This window comes from Trachypithecus francoisi, unplaced genomic scaffold, assembly GCF_009764315.1.
Source record: "Trachypithecus francoisi isolate TF-2019V2 unplaced genomic scaffold, Tfra_2.0 Lachesis_group3, whole genome shotgun sequence".
Classification (NCBI taxonomy): Eukaryota; Metazoa; Chordata; class Mammalia; order Primates; family Cercopithecidae; genus Trachypithecus; species Trachypithecus francoisi.
In genome coordinates, this window is record NW_022681468.1 from 37827101 (window position 1) to 37844586 (window position 17486).

The 17486-nt window shown below is 38.6% G+C and overlaps 1 protein-coding gene across 14 annotated transcripts in view; it reads right to left on the reverse strand.

Moving 5' to 3' along the window:
* The window catches only part of GPHN (gephyrin), a 791686-nt gene that overhangs the window by 39164 nt on the left and 735036 nt on the right, over window positions 1–17486 (reverse strand). For all 14 annotated transcript variants that reach the window (XM_033187698.1, XM_033187697.1, XM_033187683.1 and 11 more), the window contains one exon: window positions 964–1051. In XM_033187698.1, the coding sequence (XP_033043589.1) occupies window positions 964–1051 (88 nt within the window). The remainder of the gene's footprint in view (window positions 1–963; window positions 1052–17486) is intronic.

A 17486-nucleotide genomic window follows, 5' to 3' on the forward strand; every position in this document is an offset into this window, starting at 1 on the left:
ACATTTCATTAAGAAATGTAAACTTAGTGTTACTGAAATATTCAAATTGTAGTTTTTACAGGAACAAGTATATACCATCTACAAATAAACTTAGTGCTATAAAATAATATATATGTGTGTGTGTGTGTGTATATATATATATATATATAAAATTTTATTTATTATTATTTTTTAAGACAGGGTCTCGCTGTGTTGCCCAGGCTGGAGTGCAGTGGTGTGATCTCGGCTCACTGCAGCCCTGACCACCCAGGCTCAAGTGATCCTCCCACTTCAGCACCCAAGTAGCTGGAACTGCAGGCGCGTGCCACCATGCCCAGTTAATTTTTGTATTTTTTTTGTAGAGATGGGGTTTCACCATGTTGCCCAGGTGGTCCTGAACTCCTGGGCTCAAGCAACCTACCCACCTCAGCCTCCCAAAGTATTGGAATTACAGGCTTGAGCCACTGTGCCTTGCCATATTTTCATTATTATTATTATTATTATTATTATTTTGTAAAGAGGAGCCAAAGGAATGCCTAATCCTCCCTTTCTTCCTTGTGGGGAAGGGGAACTAAGCATTCTTGGTAGATTTGGAATATATGGTGGGTGAATTGGTTGGCTCCTGGGCAGTCATGTTTAAATTTGAGTAGAAAGAATGATCTTAGAGCTTTACCCTAGTGGTAAATATGTATAAAGGATGTCCTAATGTAGTATAATAGAGTGAGAAACAAGTCAGAAGTTTCCAGGGGAATAGCAAAACCATTCTGCAAGTTGTGGGATTCTCCAGGTTGCTTCTGAGGGTAAGCTCCCTAACCTACCCACATTGTATCCCTTTTAGAGAGACCAGTAATTTCTGAAGCCCCATGGATTTTCAGCTTTGTGGGAGCCTAGTTATGAATATCAGATGCCTACCAGACCACAGTTAGTCGACCATATGCAAGAACATTACAGCAGATACATTTTTACAGGCCCTATCTTTCATACCTTTTCCCCCATGGATACACCCCCTGATGTGATGATGACATCAGCACGACTGATACCCTCATTCAAGGCATTGAGTAAGTCATCTGGGCTGGAAAAAAATAAAGACAAAGAAATTAACACACGAGGAAAAGATTTTAGATATAGTGCCAACTTAAAACTATACCGCCTTATTCACTAATAGGCATTAACATGAGTACAGCACTATATTCTGTACGAAGTGGGAATCAAAAGGGTCTCTGCCTAACAGGAGCATTAAGTCTTATTATGGAGAAAGGACCTTGTACATGCTGAAGTAGTGGCTACTGGCGATTTCACAGGGCTTTTTGTTCTAACAAGACACTATAATGAAAGGAGACAATGAGATGTTGGAGGATGTCTAACTATCCTGGTTTGCCTAGGAATATTCCTGTTTTAGTACTAAAGTCAGATGTCCTAGGAATCCAAGGCAAGCCAGGACAATTGGTTACCCGAGGTATTGGAAAGATCCCACAGGACTCTTTAGAGGGAATGTCTTAAGTGAGACCCTGAGAAATGAGTTGGATTCTGAGAAGTGGAAAGGAAAGGAATGAGAAAGAGCTTCGTAAGCAAGAGGATCTGTACTAGCAAAGGCTTGGAATAATGGTTAAACCTGTGCTGTTTCTAGGACACTGTGGAAAATAGCCTGCTTAGAGTGAAGGACTTGAGTGGGAATGACTGGGATAGGTAGGATGGGACATGATTTTGAAGAACCCTCAAGCTGATGAATTTAGAGTTTATCTAATAGGATATGGAGGAGGGATGATCCCTAGAAATAGGAAAAGCCAGTAGGTACTCATAACGTTGGGAAGAGAAAAGGTAGGGGAAAAAGGACAAGGAAAGCAGAGATGGGATGAACTACTTATATGGGGTATGAATACAGATGAATATTAGGAATGGAAGCGAGGCAGGTTCCTGACTGTCACTTGAAAAGGCAAGTACAACAGCCTCTTTGATGGTGCAGGTCGAAGGTCTGGGGAGAAGAGATGAAAACAGGGGTCTTATCTTTGGATATCAGAACAGTTGAAAAGTCCTAACTGGAGATTGATTAAGTGAGAATAAACAAAATGCCAAGAATCAAGACTTATGGAGGGACAGGATAATTGGGAGTAGTTGAAAGGGATTGTTTAGTTACTACTTTAAATCCATACAAATCTACAGGGCAATGTGATCTGTGATTGGCATTTCCCTTCAATTGATGCAGTACAGAAAAGATACTTTTTGAGGAGTATATCTCTAGCCATATCCTTGTTTTCTGAAAAATTCTTACCTATTTATACCGCCTGACTCTTCCTTTCCCTTTCTTCCCAATGGACATCTAATGAGAACAACTAAAAAGGGAGTGACTCTGGCTTCTGATTTTCTGCTTCCTGCCTTTCGTCCTCCTTGAGGCCCAGCTGTATTCTTGCTCTTGGGTTCTATGAGACAACCTTGTATCCTTACATAAATATCTCCTTTGCTTGAGCTGGCTTCAGCAGGTTTTTGTTAACTTCAAACCAAATTATTTCTCAACGAGACAGCATATGTTCTCACAAATATCTCATGATAGTGAAGTTTATTCATGCCCCCTTACCTTAATTTGATGAGAGAGGAAGAAGGAAAGTTAGTGGCTCAAGAGAGCATGATTTGTAACTAGGATATAATTTCTATTTTTATCCAGGTGTAACAGAGGTAGGGAGAACCTGAGATCTACCAGAGACACAACCTTCACAGACTATATAAGAGATAAGCTAGTCAGGAGGTGGCATAGCACAGAGATTAAGAATGTGAACTCTGGAGTCAGATTGCCTGAGTGGAAATCCTAGCACCACTACTTGCTAGATGTTTAACCATGTACAAGTTGCTTAACTTCTCTTTGCCTTAGTTTTTCATCTGTAAAGTAACCATAATAGGGTTGTTACGAGGATTAAAAGATATCCTATTAAAACATATAAAACACTTGGAATAGTACCTGGAACAAACTAGGTTTTCAAGGAAGTCATCTGTCATTCTACTGCTGCTATGCTAACAAGTTAGTCACACAAACATACCTAACAAACTAGCAAAGTTCAACTACAGTATGCTTGGGATTTTTATTCTGGAAAATACTCATGAGTAACACACGAGAAAATCATAGACTGGGACTTAAATACATTTACAGAACTAAACATGAAAGGTCCAAATGGCAAGGTAGGCCTGGTTCCAACCTGAATAGCTTCATTTACTATGAGGTTCTCTTACAGGGTCTGGGTAAAATTCTCCTTTTCCTCTAGCACTGGCCTGTCCACAAGCTCTGGCTCTGGGAAGCAAGCTCCCAAGGAGAAGGGCCAAAAGTAAAAGTTTGAAAAATGGCTCATATAAGGTTCAGCCTACCAATATAGAGACCCTTTAAAGTCATCGGTCAGTCATTGCATATGCAGCCAAAAAAGTGCCCAGGTACTAACTGAAGGTAGAATCTATGTGTAAAACATGAAAGACTTGGCCGGGCGCGGTGGCTCAAGCCTGTAATCCCAGCACTTTGGGAGGCCGAGACGGGCGGATCACGAGGTCAGGAGATCGAGACCATCCTGGCTAATACGGCGAAACCCCGTCTCTACTAAAAAATACAAAAAACTAGCCGGGCGACGAGGCGGGCGCCTGTAGTCCCAGCTACTCGGGAGGCTGAGACAGGAGAATGGCGTGAATCCGGGAGGCGGAGCTTGCAGTGAGCTGAGAGCCGGCCACTGCACTCCAGCCTGGGCGGCAGAGCAAGACTCCGTCTCAAAAAAAAAAAAAAAACATGAAAGACTTAAAAAAAAAATCCCCGACATAAATTTTAAACTTAACTAGTTGGGCAAACATCTCAGAATTATTTTGAATAATGCATGTACTTAAAGTATTCTTGACCTATGTATTTTGAACACATTTCTCATCAGTCCTTTTCATTTTGATTTAGGAAAAAAGACAGCAAATTATTCTGTTGTATTGAAATACTATACAATATGCATGTGATGGGTTCCTGATGCCCAGAGTTCTGGGCTCCTTGCCTTGCTGGATCATATTATCACTATGCTAAGCCAATGGTTTCTCATTTACTATGGAATAAATGGAAAAAACATCCCAAACACAGCATCACATGGAATGTGGTTCAACATACTGACTGGGTAATGAATACTATCAACAAATACAATTTTATGTTAGTAGAAAAAAATATTTGCTAATTTTACAAAACTTGTAATATATAACTTACAACATGTGGATTCTATAGAATTATTGTAAAGCACTGTAAACAAAGCAGCAGTGAGATGTACATTGTCATGGTATTAATCTTTGTAGGGGATAAAAGTTCTGGGACAGCCTAGCTGATTATTACAAAAAAGCACTTTTCAATGCTTTTTCGTACCTTATTTTTTATTTTTATTTTTTGAGATGGAGTCTTGCTCTTGTCGCCCAGACTGGAGTACGATGGCATGATCTCGGCTCACTGCAACCTCCGCCTCCTGGGTTCAAGCAATTCTCCTGCCTCAGCCTCCCAAGGAGCTGGGAATACAGGCGCCTGCCACTATGCCTGGCTAATTTTTGTATTTTTAGTAGAGACAGGGTTTCACCATATTGGCCAGGCTGGTCTTGAACTCCTGACCTCAGGTGATCGGCTTGCCTTGGCCTCCCAAAGTGCTGGGATTACAGGTGTGAGCCACCGTGCCAGCCTTACTCATTATTTTTGTATTATCTGGGAAACATGTTTTTTTCCTATTTTGTAAAACCTCAGAGACATCAACTCTCCACATGAAATTTTCTAATTTGCAGAAATCAACTAAAAGGGATTTTGTTCCAAATCCTAACTGAAATTTATCATGTTTCAAAGAATATGCTCAATGATACTTTGTACTCTGTGGGTAGTACATTCACAAAATCATTGACTCTCAAAGTTGTAAATGTCACCTTGTCCATTATCACTGCTGGGCCAGTTATTTGGGTCCTGCCATACTCTATCCCCCTCTGTCACTCTCTCTTACTCTCCTTTCTGTTGTACGCTTCTGGTGTCTGGAGATTTGGTCAGATACCCTGCCTTACTAGAGAGACAGGTACCAATGTGTGACAACAGCCAGGGGATCTATAACTTCATTTATGTGGCATGCTATAATCTCTCAACAAATCTGTATGCTAGACTGAATAGGTATTACTATGCTCATTTTAAGAAAAGGCAAGTGATATTCAGAGAGGCAAAGTGTAGATAGAGTGGTTAAGTGGCAGAGCCAGGACTACAAACTCTGGCTTATTAAATGCTTGTTCCACTCCCTGCCCAATCAGAAGTGATTGTGTAGTTTTTTAAAGGCATGTAATATACCATAAAAGGAAGAGTCTAATGAGAATGGACTCTTGTCCAAAAGCATCAGAAAGAGAGGATGCTGATTAAGTGCAGTGGCACACCTGTAGTCTCAGCTACCTGGGAGGCTGAGGTGAGAGGACTGCTTGAGCCCTGCAGTTCAAGACTGCAGTGAGCTATTATCATGTCTGTGAATAGCCACTGCGTTCTAGCCTGGGTGATGTAGTGAGACCTAGTCTCTCTCTCTCTCTCTCTTTTTTTTTTTTTTTTTGAGATGGAGGAGTCTTGCTTTGTTGACCAGGCTGGAGTGGAGTGGCACGATCTTGGCTCACTGCAACCTCTGCCTCCTGAGTTCAAGCAATTCTCCTGTCTCAGCTTCTCAAGCAGCTGGGATTACAGATGCCTGCCACCATGCCTGGCTAATGTTTTGTAGTTTTAGTAGAGATGGGTTTCACCATGCTCGCCAGGCTAGTCTTGAACTCCTGACCTCAAGTGATTCGCCCACCTTGGCCTCCCAAAGTGCTGGGATTACAGGTGTGAGCCACCGTGCCCGGCCCTAGACCTAGTCTCCTAAAAAACAAAAAACAAACAAACAGAAAAGGGACAGGATGCTATGGCATGAGGTATGGATTTGTCTGGGGTAACCAGCAGAAAACTGCATGTGTGAACATTTTACTATCGCTCTGTGGAATGAAATGAACATGATTCAGAATCCCATGTTCAGATGTTTATTTTGGTTAACCATAGCTTAAGGGCCTATTAACATCATAAATTTGCTTTCTTTTTTGTGATTCATGCTATATTTTAAATTATAAAACATTTCCAACGTAATAGTATAACCAATACCCATGTCTCCATCGCTCAGATTTGACAAATGCTAATATTTTCCAATATTTACTTCATATTCCTTCCCCCAGACTCTATTTTTAACAAATAAAAACTGAGTTTGCTTTCTAAAACTCAAAGATTACTCTGAAGAGTGATAAGAGGAAATAGGTAACAAGGGTTATAATCATGAATAATATAATAGAGAGAAAACAGTTCATGATTTTCTCAGTTTTCTTACATAAAGCAAGCAGGATGTCTTAATTTTCTCAAGGATAGGAGGCTAAAACTACAAAACATTATAATCTGACCTTATATTTTAAGACAGAACTTCCTACATTTAATATCAATTAATATCCAAGAAATAAAATTAATGACAATACTAATGTTTTTAAAAAATAATACATTTTCACACCTACGTGTTAATCTCACAACTCTGTGAGGAAGGCAGGACAAAAGAGGGCACTGAGGTTCACATAGGCAGTGTTAGGTTCAAAGTCATCCTGTGTTTTTTCTACTCTTCTTCTAAATATAGTAATATTTGCATTATGAAAGACACTTTGTTACACATAAAACACCTTCAGATAAAAGCTATTTATCAGCATTTATCTAAATATATAAATCTTATTTGTTTATACCAAATACTGATAGAAACAAAATTTGTACTTCTAAAATCTGGCTTATTCTCACCACTGCCACTAGAGGGGCTATTGGATTAAGCAGATTAAGTTTTCTAGGTATATATCAGTAGTTTCCCTTTTCTCAAAGAATGGCATACCTTGAAGGGATATCATGATATCACTTAAATCTGTCTTCATTAACAACTGCAGTTTTAACTTAATTTGGATGGTGCTTAGCCATTCCTTTAAAGATAAATCTTTTTTTTTTTTTTTTTCTTTTTTTGAGACAGGGTCTCACTCTATCACCCAGGCTGGAGTGCAGTGGTGTGATCATGGCTCACTGCAGCCTCCACATACCAGGCTCAAGTGATCCTCCCACCTCAGCCTCCTGAGTAGCTGGGACCACAAGAGTGCGCCACCACACCTGGATAATATTTTTTGTGTATTTTGTAGACAGGGTTTCACCATGTTGCCCAGGCTGGTCTTGAACTCCTGGGCTTAAGAGATCTGCCTGCCTCAGTCTCCAAAAGTGCTGGGATTACAGCCACTGCACCTGGCCTAAAAAAAATTATTATTATTATTATTTTTTAAGACAGAGTCAGCCAGGTGCAGTGGCTCACGCCTGTAATCCTAGCACTTTGGGAGGCCGAGGCAAGTGGATCACGAGGTCAGGAGATTGGGACCATCCTGGCTAACACAGTAAAACCCTGTCTCTACTAAAAATACAAAAAATTAGTTGGGCATGGTGGTGGGCACCTGTCGTCCCAGCTACTTGGGAGGCTGAGACAGGAGAATGGCGTGAACCCGGGAGGTGGAGCTTGTAGTGAGCAGAGATGGTGCTACTGCACTCTAGCTTGGGCAACAGTATGGGACTCCTAATAACAACAACACCACCACCACCACCACCACCACAACAACAACAAAAAGACAGAGTCTCGCTCTGTCACTCAGGCTGGAGTGCATGGCGCTATCTCTGCTCACTGCAACCTCCGCCTCCCAGCTTTAAGTGATTCCTGTGCCTCAGTCACCCAAGTAGCTGGGATTACAAGTGTGTGCCACCATGCTTGGCAAATTTTTGTATTTTTACTAGAGTTTCGCCATGTTGGCCAGGCTAGTCTTGAATTCCTGGCCTCCCAAAGTGCTGGGATTACAGGCATGAGCCACTGCGCCTAGCCAAAAATAATTCTAATACTAACATGAATGTTGATTTACTAACACTTCCCATTCATTTTCATTTGAATTATTAAGTACCTAACCATTGTTCTCTTACAGTACCAGTATGACATGAAAGCATTCTACAAGACAATTGTTTTAATGCTAAGAATGTATGTACTAGGCAACAGAAGATAAAGCCATTAATTGAAGGCCTGAGTGTCACAAAGTCTAGAATCCTGTTTTAGCTCTACTGCTAACTCCTTAGATGATCCTGAAAAACTAGTATCATTTTCTGGGGGAAGGGGGTATTATTCTCCTTATCTATAAAATAAGGACATTTGGAGTATGTCTTTTTCATCTTTAACATTCACTGATTCTAAGAATTTGTGGTTGGTTGGGATCCAGATCAAGGGCAAACCTATAACTTTTTTTTATGTTGACCCAGAAGTCTGGATTCTACTTTAAAACATATTAAGACTGCCCTATCCTTTAAAGGCTGGGAAAGTCCAGCCTTCACAACAAAATTGTCCAGGAAGCACAGAGGCTTGGACTGTTTATTTATTGTACTTTAATAGAACACTAGCAGCTTGCCATTTAGTACTTTGTTAATTCAGGAATTGACACCTTTCTTCCTTTTGCCACTCATGATCCTCTTTTCCAATGTAACTCCATTCTCACCAGGCCCAAAGTACCGTAGCAGCTTCCAGAACCCTTAGGGTGAATAGCACTTTCAGTAGGGAGAAGAAAATACCAGCAACATAAGTAACGACCAGCTGGAAAGTGGAAGAATGAGCATAATATTTAGGATATCCCCTCGAGAAATAAAACTTCTGGGGCAAGAGATAATTTTAATAACAATAATAAGTAAGTAAAACACTAATACAGATTCAATTATGACATTAAAACTGTGTTCTGGAACAAAATATGTGATTTTCAAATTTTAAGATTTAGTAGATGAAGGTAAGTACAGTCCTTGTCAAAAATTCAGTTAGTTGCTTGGAAGATCAAGTGGTAGAAATATCTCCAAGGACTGTGCAAAAGTACAAAAGATAGAAATCATGCAGAAAATAAGAAGACAGAGCAAGAGACTGACATATTACCAATAGGAATTCCATAAGGAAATAAAAGAAGAGATGGGGGGAAAAGAGGAAAGTTTCATTTATTTGAGAAGAGTTTGACTTGGAAATTGAAAAGGTTCACTAAGTTCCAGGCAAGATTGATTAAAAAAAAAAAAAAAAAAAAAAAAGCAAAACAAAAACATAAACCTAAATATGTCCTGGTACAATTTTGGAATTTCAAAGGTAAACAGAAAAGCTTACAAGTTGCCAAATATTTAATAGGAAGATTGGGTTACTAACAAAGGAAAAAGTAATACTGGCTTTGGACTTCTTACCTACAATACCCAAAACTAGCAAATAGTAAATTAACACCAACATACCTCTTCAAGGCATACAACCCTCAAATCCTACATCCAGTCATTCACCAATCAAAATGGAAGAATGACACTTGTTAAAATGCAAAGATTCAGATGACAAATCACCAAGTAATGTTCTGGAAAAATGACTGCAAATGAAAAAATGATTCAGAACATAGGCTTCAAGGCAGGGGAAGTTGGAGGAGAGGAAACAGTAGTGAAACACACAAACATACACACTCTTTTATATAAAATAGAGCCGGGCGTGGTGTCTCACATCTGAAATTCCAGCACTTTGGGAGGCTCAGGCAGGTGGATCGCTTGAAGTCAGGAGTTCGAGACCAGCCTGCCCAACATGGTGAAACCCTGTCTCTACTAAAAATATAAAAATTAGCTGAGCATAGTGGCAGGTGCCTGTAATCCTAGTTACTCAGGACGCTGATGCAGGAGGATCACTTGAATCCAGGAGGTGGAGGTTGCAGGGAGCTGAGATTACACCATTGCAGTCCAGCCTGGGTGACAGAGTAAGACTCTGTCAAAAAAAAAAAAAAAAAAAAAAAAGAAAGAGAAAGGAAAGATAAAGAGGAAAAAAGAAAGAGAAAGAAAAGAAGAAGAAAGAAAGAGAAGGAAAGAGAAAAAAGGAAAAAGAAAGAAAGAAAAAGAAAGAAAAGAAAAAGAAAGAAAAGAAAATAACAGCTAGGGCAAAAAGTCACCAGGCAAATGTAAATAAGCAAAAAAGCAGGAGTAGTAATATTAATGTCAAAACGGGATTTGATGTTAAAAAAACTTAAAAGGATAAAGAGAGGCAACAAATTGTGATAAAAGAAACTTTGTAAACATGACATAGCGGTATACAACTCTCTCACAAAACAGGGTCTCATTTCATCCAGGCTTCCTGATTGCCCCACCAAATAGGAATTTGTAGGCACTCAGTAAATGAGCTGAACCTGATTTCAAGTCAGTCTATCTACAGTAGCTTTGGGAGTAAATATTGTTTAGTTACTCAATTATAATGATATCATAGGCTAATAATATTGTCTGGGGATGAAAGAAAAGATACTGCTAAACATATAATCATAAATAGTACTTTGAGAAGGGATTAAGGTGAAACAATTGTGTATTCAAATATCACGTAAAAAAAGAAGCCAACTTATTTGGCATTGCTTGGAGGGCAGAATTAGGGCTAACAGATGAAAGAAACAGGAAGAAAGACTGGCTCAGTGTAATGGGAAAACATCCTTATTTTAACATAACCGCCATCGAACAATAGAACGTGCTCTCATGAGGCAGTAGAGATCTTTCTCACTAAAAGAATTCAAACAAAAATCTAATGGCTAAGTTGTTGCAGATTTTCCTCAACACCTCCACTGGGTGAAAGTTTGGACTAGCTAACATCAGAATAAGATATTATGATTCTATGGAAATATTGAAAGTTACATAAACACAATGACTATTTTCTTTTCACATATAAACTGAAAGCATAGAGGGAAACACCGACCTGAGTGTTGCAATTTGATACTCGTCTTGTAGATAATACTCTTCTCCCTTTCATTTTTGAACATAAGAAACATTTGCCTATTTGACTTGAGTGAAATGAATAACAGTGTGTTTTCTTCCTAAAGCCATGACATTCATCTTCTACTTGGAAGATGGCTACCAATGTTAATAGCACTCTCTGTAGAGTTCTAACTTGATCACATGTCAAAGAACCACATACTTAATAGAAAGGTAGAAAAAGAGAAAGGAGAAGCATGTTTCAAAATAAATCTGTCAGAGAATGAATGTAGCTTTCTCAAAACTGGAGGTACTCATCAGTTTCTGTGAAGAAAGAACATATTCAGAGGGTATGACATCTTTTGAACACTTTATCTTTTCAGATTTCAATCTGATTGCTTTGGGAGCTCAATTCCAAAGCAACTTAAAAAGGTTAAGACTTTTTTGCTTTTTAAAATTTATATCTGCCTCAAATTACTATAATCCTGATTCTGACATAAAATTATTTTTCCTTTATCATGAAGATACATGGTAAAGGCTCTGTCTTGGTTTAGAATTTTATAGCATTTACCCAAGTTCAGGATTTATGAATTTCAGAAAGAGTATTCAGAATGCAAATACATTTCTATTTAAAAATATTTAATATAAACACACAGATGGACAACAGCTGCTAATTAGTTTCCTGTTTCATCTGTTACACCAACTGCAAGCTGCATGATTTTAAGATGAGTGAAGATGACACAGAGAAAAAGTTCTAGGATGTATAGATTAAAGAATGTTGGCAGTTAATCATACCAAGGTAACAAAAAATAGCTGAGGACATCTATTAATCATATCATAGTTTCTTCAGAGGTTGAAGATAAATTCATTAACTACAAATCTTTTCTGGGTGTCTACTTCACGTATGGAATCAAACTACATACTACACATATAGCCATCATTTCATTCTTTTCCAGTCTCACTGGGTGTTCTGGGACCATGGAGTCATGTAAAGAAAGAAGAAAGCATGGTTCTTGCCTTTAAATTTATAAGCTAGTGCAGAAAACTCATCAGTGAAAGAAGTTAGAAAAATGAGTGAAATAAGCAATGACATTAATGTCATCTGTTGAATTCAAATACATGAATTAAAATGAAAAATATATATCATATATTTATATGTAATATAAAGAAATGATAAAAAGGGTGAATGGGATAGAATGATCAGAACTGGATTGAGATAATTAGGATGGGCTTTCTGGAAGACATTACTTTTTATGAGTTTGGGGTAGGAAAACAATGCCTAAAGCTACAGTAATACCTAGAGGTTATTCATACAAGAAACAGAAATGTCAATAGCAATAGCAATGCTTAAAGATAAAGGAGGGCAACTCTAACAGCTACATAAAAAGTCTGTCACTGAGATCGGAAAGAATCTCTCGTCATTAAACACGTTTGTTAGGGTAGAATGTTCTTTGTTAACCAACAGAAAATGAGAAACCTCTGCTGAAAAATGATCAGAAAATAAATATATCCCAGCTTGCCAGGAGTAAAAGAAAAAAAAAAAAGAAAATAAATCTATTATGTTGACTCAAAAATGAAAACTTTGCATTTTAAGCAGAAAAGGAAATTCATGCCATAAGGAAAGCAGTTTATAAAAATGACAAGAACCAATTACATTCAGATCTAAATTATCATTGATGATTAGAAAACTCCTACTTTAAGAACATTAGGTAAGCAATGAAAAATTAGGATATGTTTGGTTCACAAATTGGAAGTTGTAAGGCACTGGGCTTTGCCCAAATAATCACTGTGCTGTTAAGTCTATCTTGATAATTTCTGCTAAATGTGCCAGTTTTATAAGAACCCAGTTTTCTATCTCAGTACCTGTCCTTCTTCTGCTTCTTGCTTTAATATAAAGAGGTAGCTTCACAAATTTGCAGCAGCAAGAGGAGGCAGTTCTTATACAAAACAGCAATCCATGATATAGTCAAGTAAGCCCAGGATTGGAGTGGGGCAGGCTTCTGTGATGGCAGTTTTCCAGAAGGGGGAACTCTTTTTAATGATGGGAATTTCCCAGCCCTTCCTTAGGCCTTGAAAGGCCAGAAAGTCCAAGTTGGCAGTTCAGAAGCTATATTGCTGAGCTGTCATAAAGTTGAATACTTATTCAATAGTTAAAATCAGTTTGAGGAATTAAACTCAATTAATGCTGAAATTTATTTAAAAAAATTTCCCCAAGTGGATTCTACCTATTTGGATAATGATTACCACTTGTTATATTCAAGAAGTAAATTTGTAAGACCTTTTCAAGCCTGAGAGAGCTGCTCCTCAATTTTTTAAATTAAAAGCCTGCTAAATCTATTTGGAATTTCTCCTGAGATGCTTTTCTTCAGAAATAAAAAATGAACCACCCAGCCACAAAGCTTTACACTGTACATTTTTGGGGGATGTGTCTTAGGAATGCAACTCTACTGTCAGTACCATACTTTCTGGCCTGCTCCTATGGCCAAGGCTTTTGGACTTACTTTGAAGGGGCCCTGTTAGATTCTTTTGGACTGCTGTATAATTGAAAGTTTCTAGGTTTCATGGAAAGAGAGAATGGTATAGGAAAAGATGGCAGGGCTATTTAATGTATCCCTACTAAGTGCCGTGGATATAGTGTTTACCAACATACACTTTATCCTAGTATTCATGGAGCTTATCTGGTGGGAAAGAAAACAACTCTGGCCCAATCCTCACAAATCCTTTTGCCGCCCTGTTTAAGCCATACAAGATATCAACTTCTCAAAGCAAATTTATCAGGAAACTGAGAAAAAAAGAAAAAAAAAAAAGGAGTAACAGAGAAGAATATATGTGCTCAAATGACCAATATCTTAGTAACTAAGTTCTGGCCACAGCTGCTTGGCTAGCACATACAGCATTCAGTACTTGTTTACCTATCTACATTTCTCTGTCTTCAACTCTTCCCCTACAGTAGCTCACGCTGTCTAGGAGGACTAAAGGAGGCTAATAGGTTATTGAACCAGCCTTGGGGAAAAGAAAACTAGGACATCTGCTGTCCCATATTTAAGGCAGATCCAGTAAAAAATAGGCAAAAAACCTGAACAGACACTTCTCAAAAGGACATACAAACAGCCAACAAACATATGAACATATGATTAGGGATATGATCATTTAACATATTCCTAATCACAAAGAAATAAAAATCAAAACCACAATGACACCAGCTCACACCAGTCCAAATGGCTATTATTAAAAAGTAAATAAATAATAGATCTTGGTGAGGCTGCACAGAAAAGAGCACACTTACACACTGTTGGTGGGAGTGTAGATTGGTTCAGCCACTGTGGAAAGAGGTTTGGAGATTTCTCAAAGAACTGAGAACTACCATTCAACCCTGCAATCTCATCACTGGGTATATATCCAGAAGAAAACAAATCATCCTACTAAAAAGACACATGCACTCTTATGTTCACTGCAGCATTATTCACAACACCAGAGACAAAGAATGCTCTTCAGTGGTGGACTGGATAAAGAAAATGTGGTGCATATACACCATGGAATAGTACACAGCCATGGAAAAGAATGAAATCATGTCCTTTGCAGCAACACGGATACAGCTGGAGGCCATTATCCTGAGTGAATTAATGCAGGAACAGAAAACCAAATACCACATGTTCTTACTTATAAGTGGGAGCTAAACACTGGGTACTCTTGAACATAATGATGGCAACAATAGACACTGGGAACTACTAGAGGGAAGGAGGGAGAGGGATAAGGGGCCTAAAACCTAACTATTGGGTACTATGCTCACTACCTGGGTGATGTGATCATTGGTTCTCAAAACCTCAGCATCACCCAATATACCCATGTAACAAACCTGCACATTAGCCCCTGCATCTAAAATTTACAAAGTTGAAAATATATAAATAGATAAAGAATGCAATTGAGTGAAAAGAATGCAAAGAATAGAAAGGCACTGTGACATCAAGAGAAGAAGGAAAAACATGAAAATGAGGAAAAAGAGTTTATAATGAGAGGTTGAAAATTCAAAGCCAATATATTACATTATTATTTTGTAGAAGTCTAGATGAGGTAAAGTTGATATTTTGTCAAGGGTAACATTAAAGACTTCCTCCCTCTCTCCCTCCCTTCCTTCTTTCTTTCTTTTTATTCGATGATGCTGCCAACACTCCCTCCCTCCCTCCCTCATTCCCTCCCTCCCTTCCTTGCTTCCCTCCTTCCTTCTTTCTTTTTATTCAATGATGCTGCCAACCTATCATCTATTGGGGAAAATATCTACTATGAACAGTTTATCACCATGGGTTCTGGAAAACAAAACATAGCTATGAAATACTTTTTATGCTTGTAGAAAACAAAATGTAGGTAGGCCAAGGTTTCTATTATATTAGTTATCTGTCACGTTCTACAAATATATACTATGGCTAAATTTTCAAGTCTTATTATTTGAGCAATTGCAAAATAGTATGAGTAACACAATTCGAAGTCAATATAGACATTAAGATTTTGCATTTAAGTATGTTTTGATTAAAAAGTTTTGATTTAAACTTTTGTTGTATTACAAAATATGATTTTACTTAAAACGCAGCAAGACTTTGGCTTCTGTTTTAATTTGCCTACTTATCACTATGTTTATGACATTATACACTTAATAGTATTAATAGCTCTTACTTAGATTCAGATTACTTAGATAAGCTGCTTGCCTCTTTTGTCTGTTTTGTAAAGTTTGATTAAACTTGTCAATACTGGTCCACCAAATTTTTAATGATGCATAAGTGGAATTTTTAGGAGTTTCTTTTATTATAAAAGAAATGCACTACATCCTCAAGGTAAAAATATTCAAGTATTTCAGAAATACTAAAAAAAAAAGTAGAAGTGGCTGGGCATGGTGGCTCACACCTGTAATCTCAGTACTTTGGGAGGCCGAGGCAGGTGGATCACCTGAGGTCGGAAGTTTGAGACCAGCCTGTCCAACATGGAGAAACCCCGTCTTTTTTTTTTTTTTTTTTTTTTTGAGACGGAGTCTCGCTCTGTGGCCCAGGCTGGAGTGCAGTGGCCGGATCTCAGCTCACTGCAAGCTCCGCCTCCCGGGTTTACGCCATTCTCCTGCCTCAGCCTCCCGAGTAGCTGGGACTACAGGCGCCCGCCACCTCGCCCAGCTAGTTTTTTGTATTTTTAGTAGAGACGGGGTTTCACCATGTTAGCCAGGATGGTCTCGATCTTCTGACCTCGTGATCCGCCCGTCTCGGCCTCCCAAAGTGCTGGGATTACAGGCTTGAGCCACCGCGCCCGGCCGAGAAACCCCGTCTTTACCAAAAATACGAAATTAGCTGGGTGTGGTGGTGCATGCCTGTAATCCCAGCTACTCAGGAGGCTGAGTCAGGGGAATTGCTTGAACCCGCGAGGTGCAAGTTTCGGTGAGCTGAGATCGTGCCATTGCACTCCAGCTTGGGCAACAACAGCGAAACTCTGTCTCTAAAAATAAATTAGAAGCGCCCACCACCATGCATGGCTAATTTTTGTATTTTTAGTAGAGACGGGGTTTCACCATATTGGCCAGGCTAATCTCAAACTCCTGAACTTGTGATCCGCCCGCCTTGGCCTCCCAAAGTGCTGGGATTAGAGGCGTAAGCCACTGTGCCTGGCCCTCACCATCACTTTTAATTCTCTAACTTCTACCCCATATGTAAACTCTTACTACTAGAAATAACAGTTGGGTGTATAGGGTATTTCTACATATAAATATCTTCCAATGCATATACCATGTTTATAAATACATGTTTGTTCAGTTGCTATTCAATGTGAGATAAAATTAAACTCATTCTGCAACTTGCTTTTTTCAAATAAAATATATCTTGGGAAAAAAGTAGAAACAGGGGCCAGACGCGGTGGTGGGTGCCTGTAGTCTCAACTACTCAGGAGGCTGAGACAGGAGAATCACTTGAACCCGGGAGGTGGATGTTGCAGTGAGCCCAGATTGCGCCACTGTACTCCAGCCTGGGCGGCAGAGTGAGACTCCATCTCAAAAAAAAAAAAAAAAAAAAAAAAAATAGAAATAGGGTTGGGTTTAAAAGTATATAAACTCACATAAATTTGTGCCAATTCAGAATATCTAGGCTTTACTAGTTTCATATTTGGGCTGGGGATATTAGATTTGGTAGTCAGTCATTAGCATACAGAATGAAAAGGACAGAAAGCCAAGGGTAAGCCACAGGGAGACCTAAGTTTAGGGGAATGAGCATAGTAAAAAGAGCTATAAAAGCCAAGAAATAATAGATTTTGAGCGGAGAATGAAGATATGAAATAATATGTTGCTACACAGGAATATAAAATTGTGGTAAAGAGGCCTAACAGCTTGCTTTTCCAGGCATTTTGTGTTTACCTACACATACCATTTTGAGGCTTTGTAATCCAGACAAAGATAATTCAACTGTGATACTGCTCTCTTCTAAATAATCTTCACTATTTCTCTTTATTTAATCTCTTTCTTCTTAGTTATAGTTCCAAATTTGAGTTTAAGTTCTGGAACCTTCTAAAATATTTTTACTGCTAGGAATTTGTACTTCTTCAAAAGCAAGATCAATATCTGTTTCAATTTTGTATCTTCAATAGCCTTTGGCTTAAAATTCATAGCAGACGCATGACTGATCTTACTATATTCTTGATACTTCCTGTGATCCACAGACTTGCAGTTTGGCATAATTTCCGAGCTTGTTAG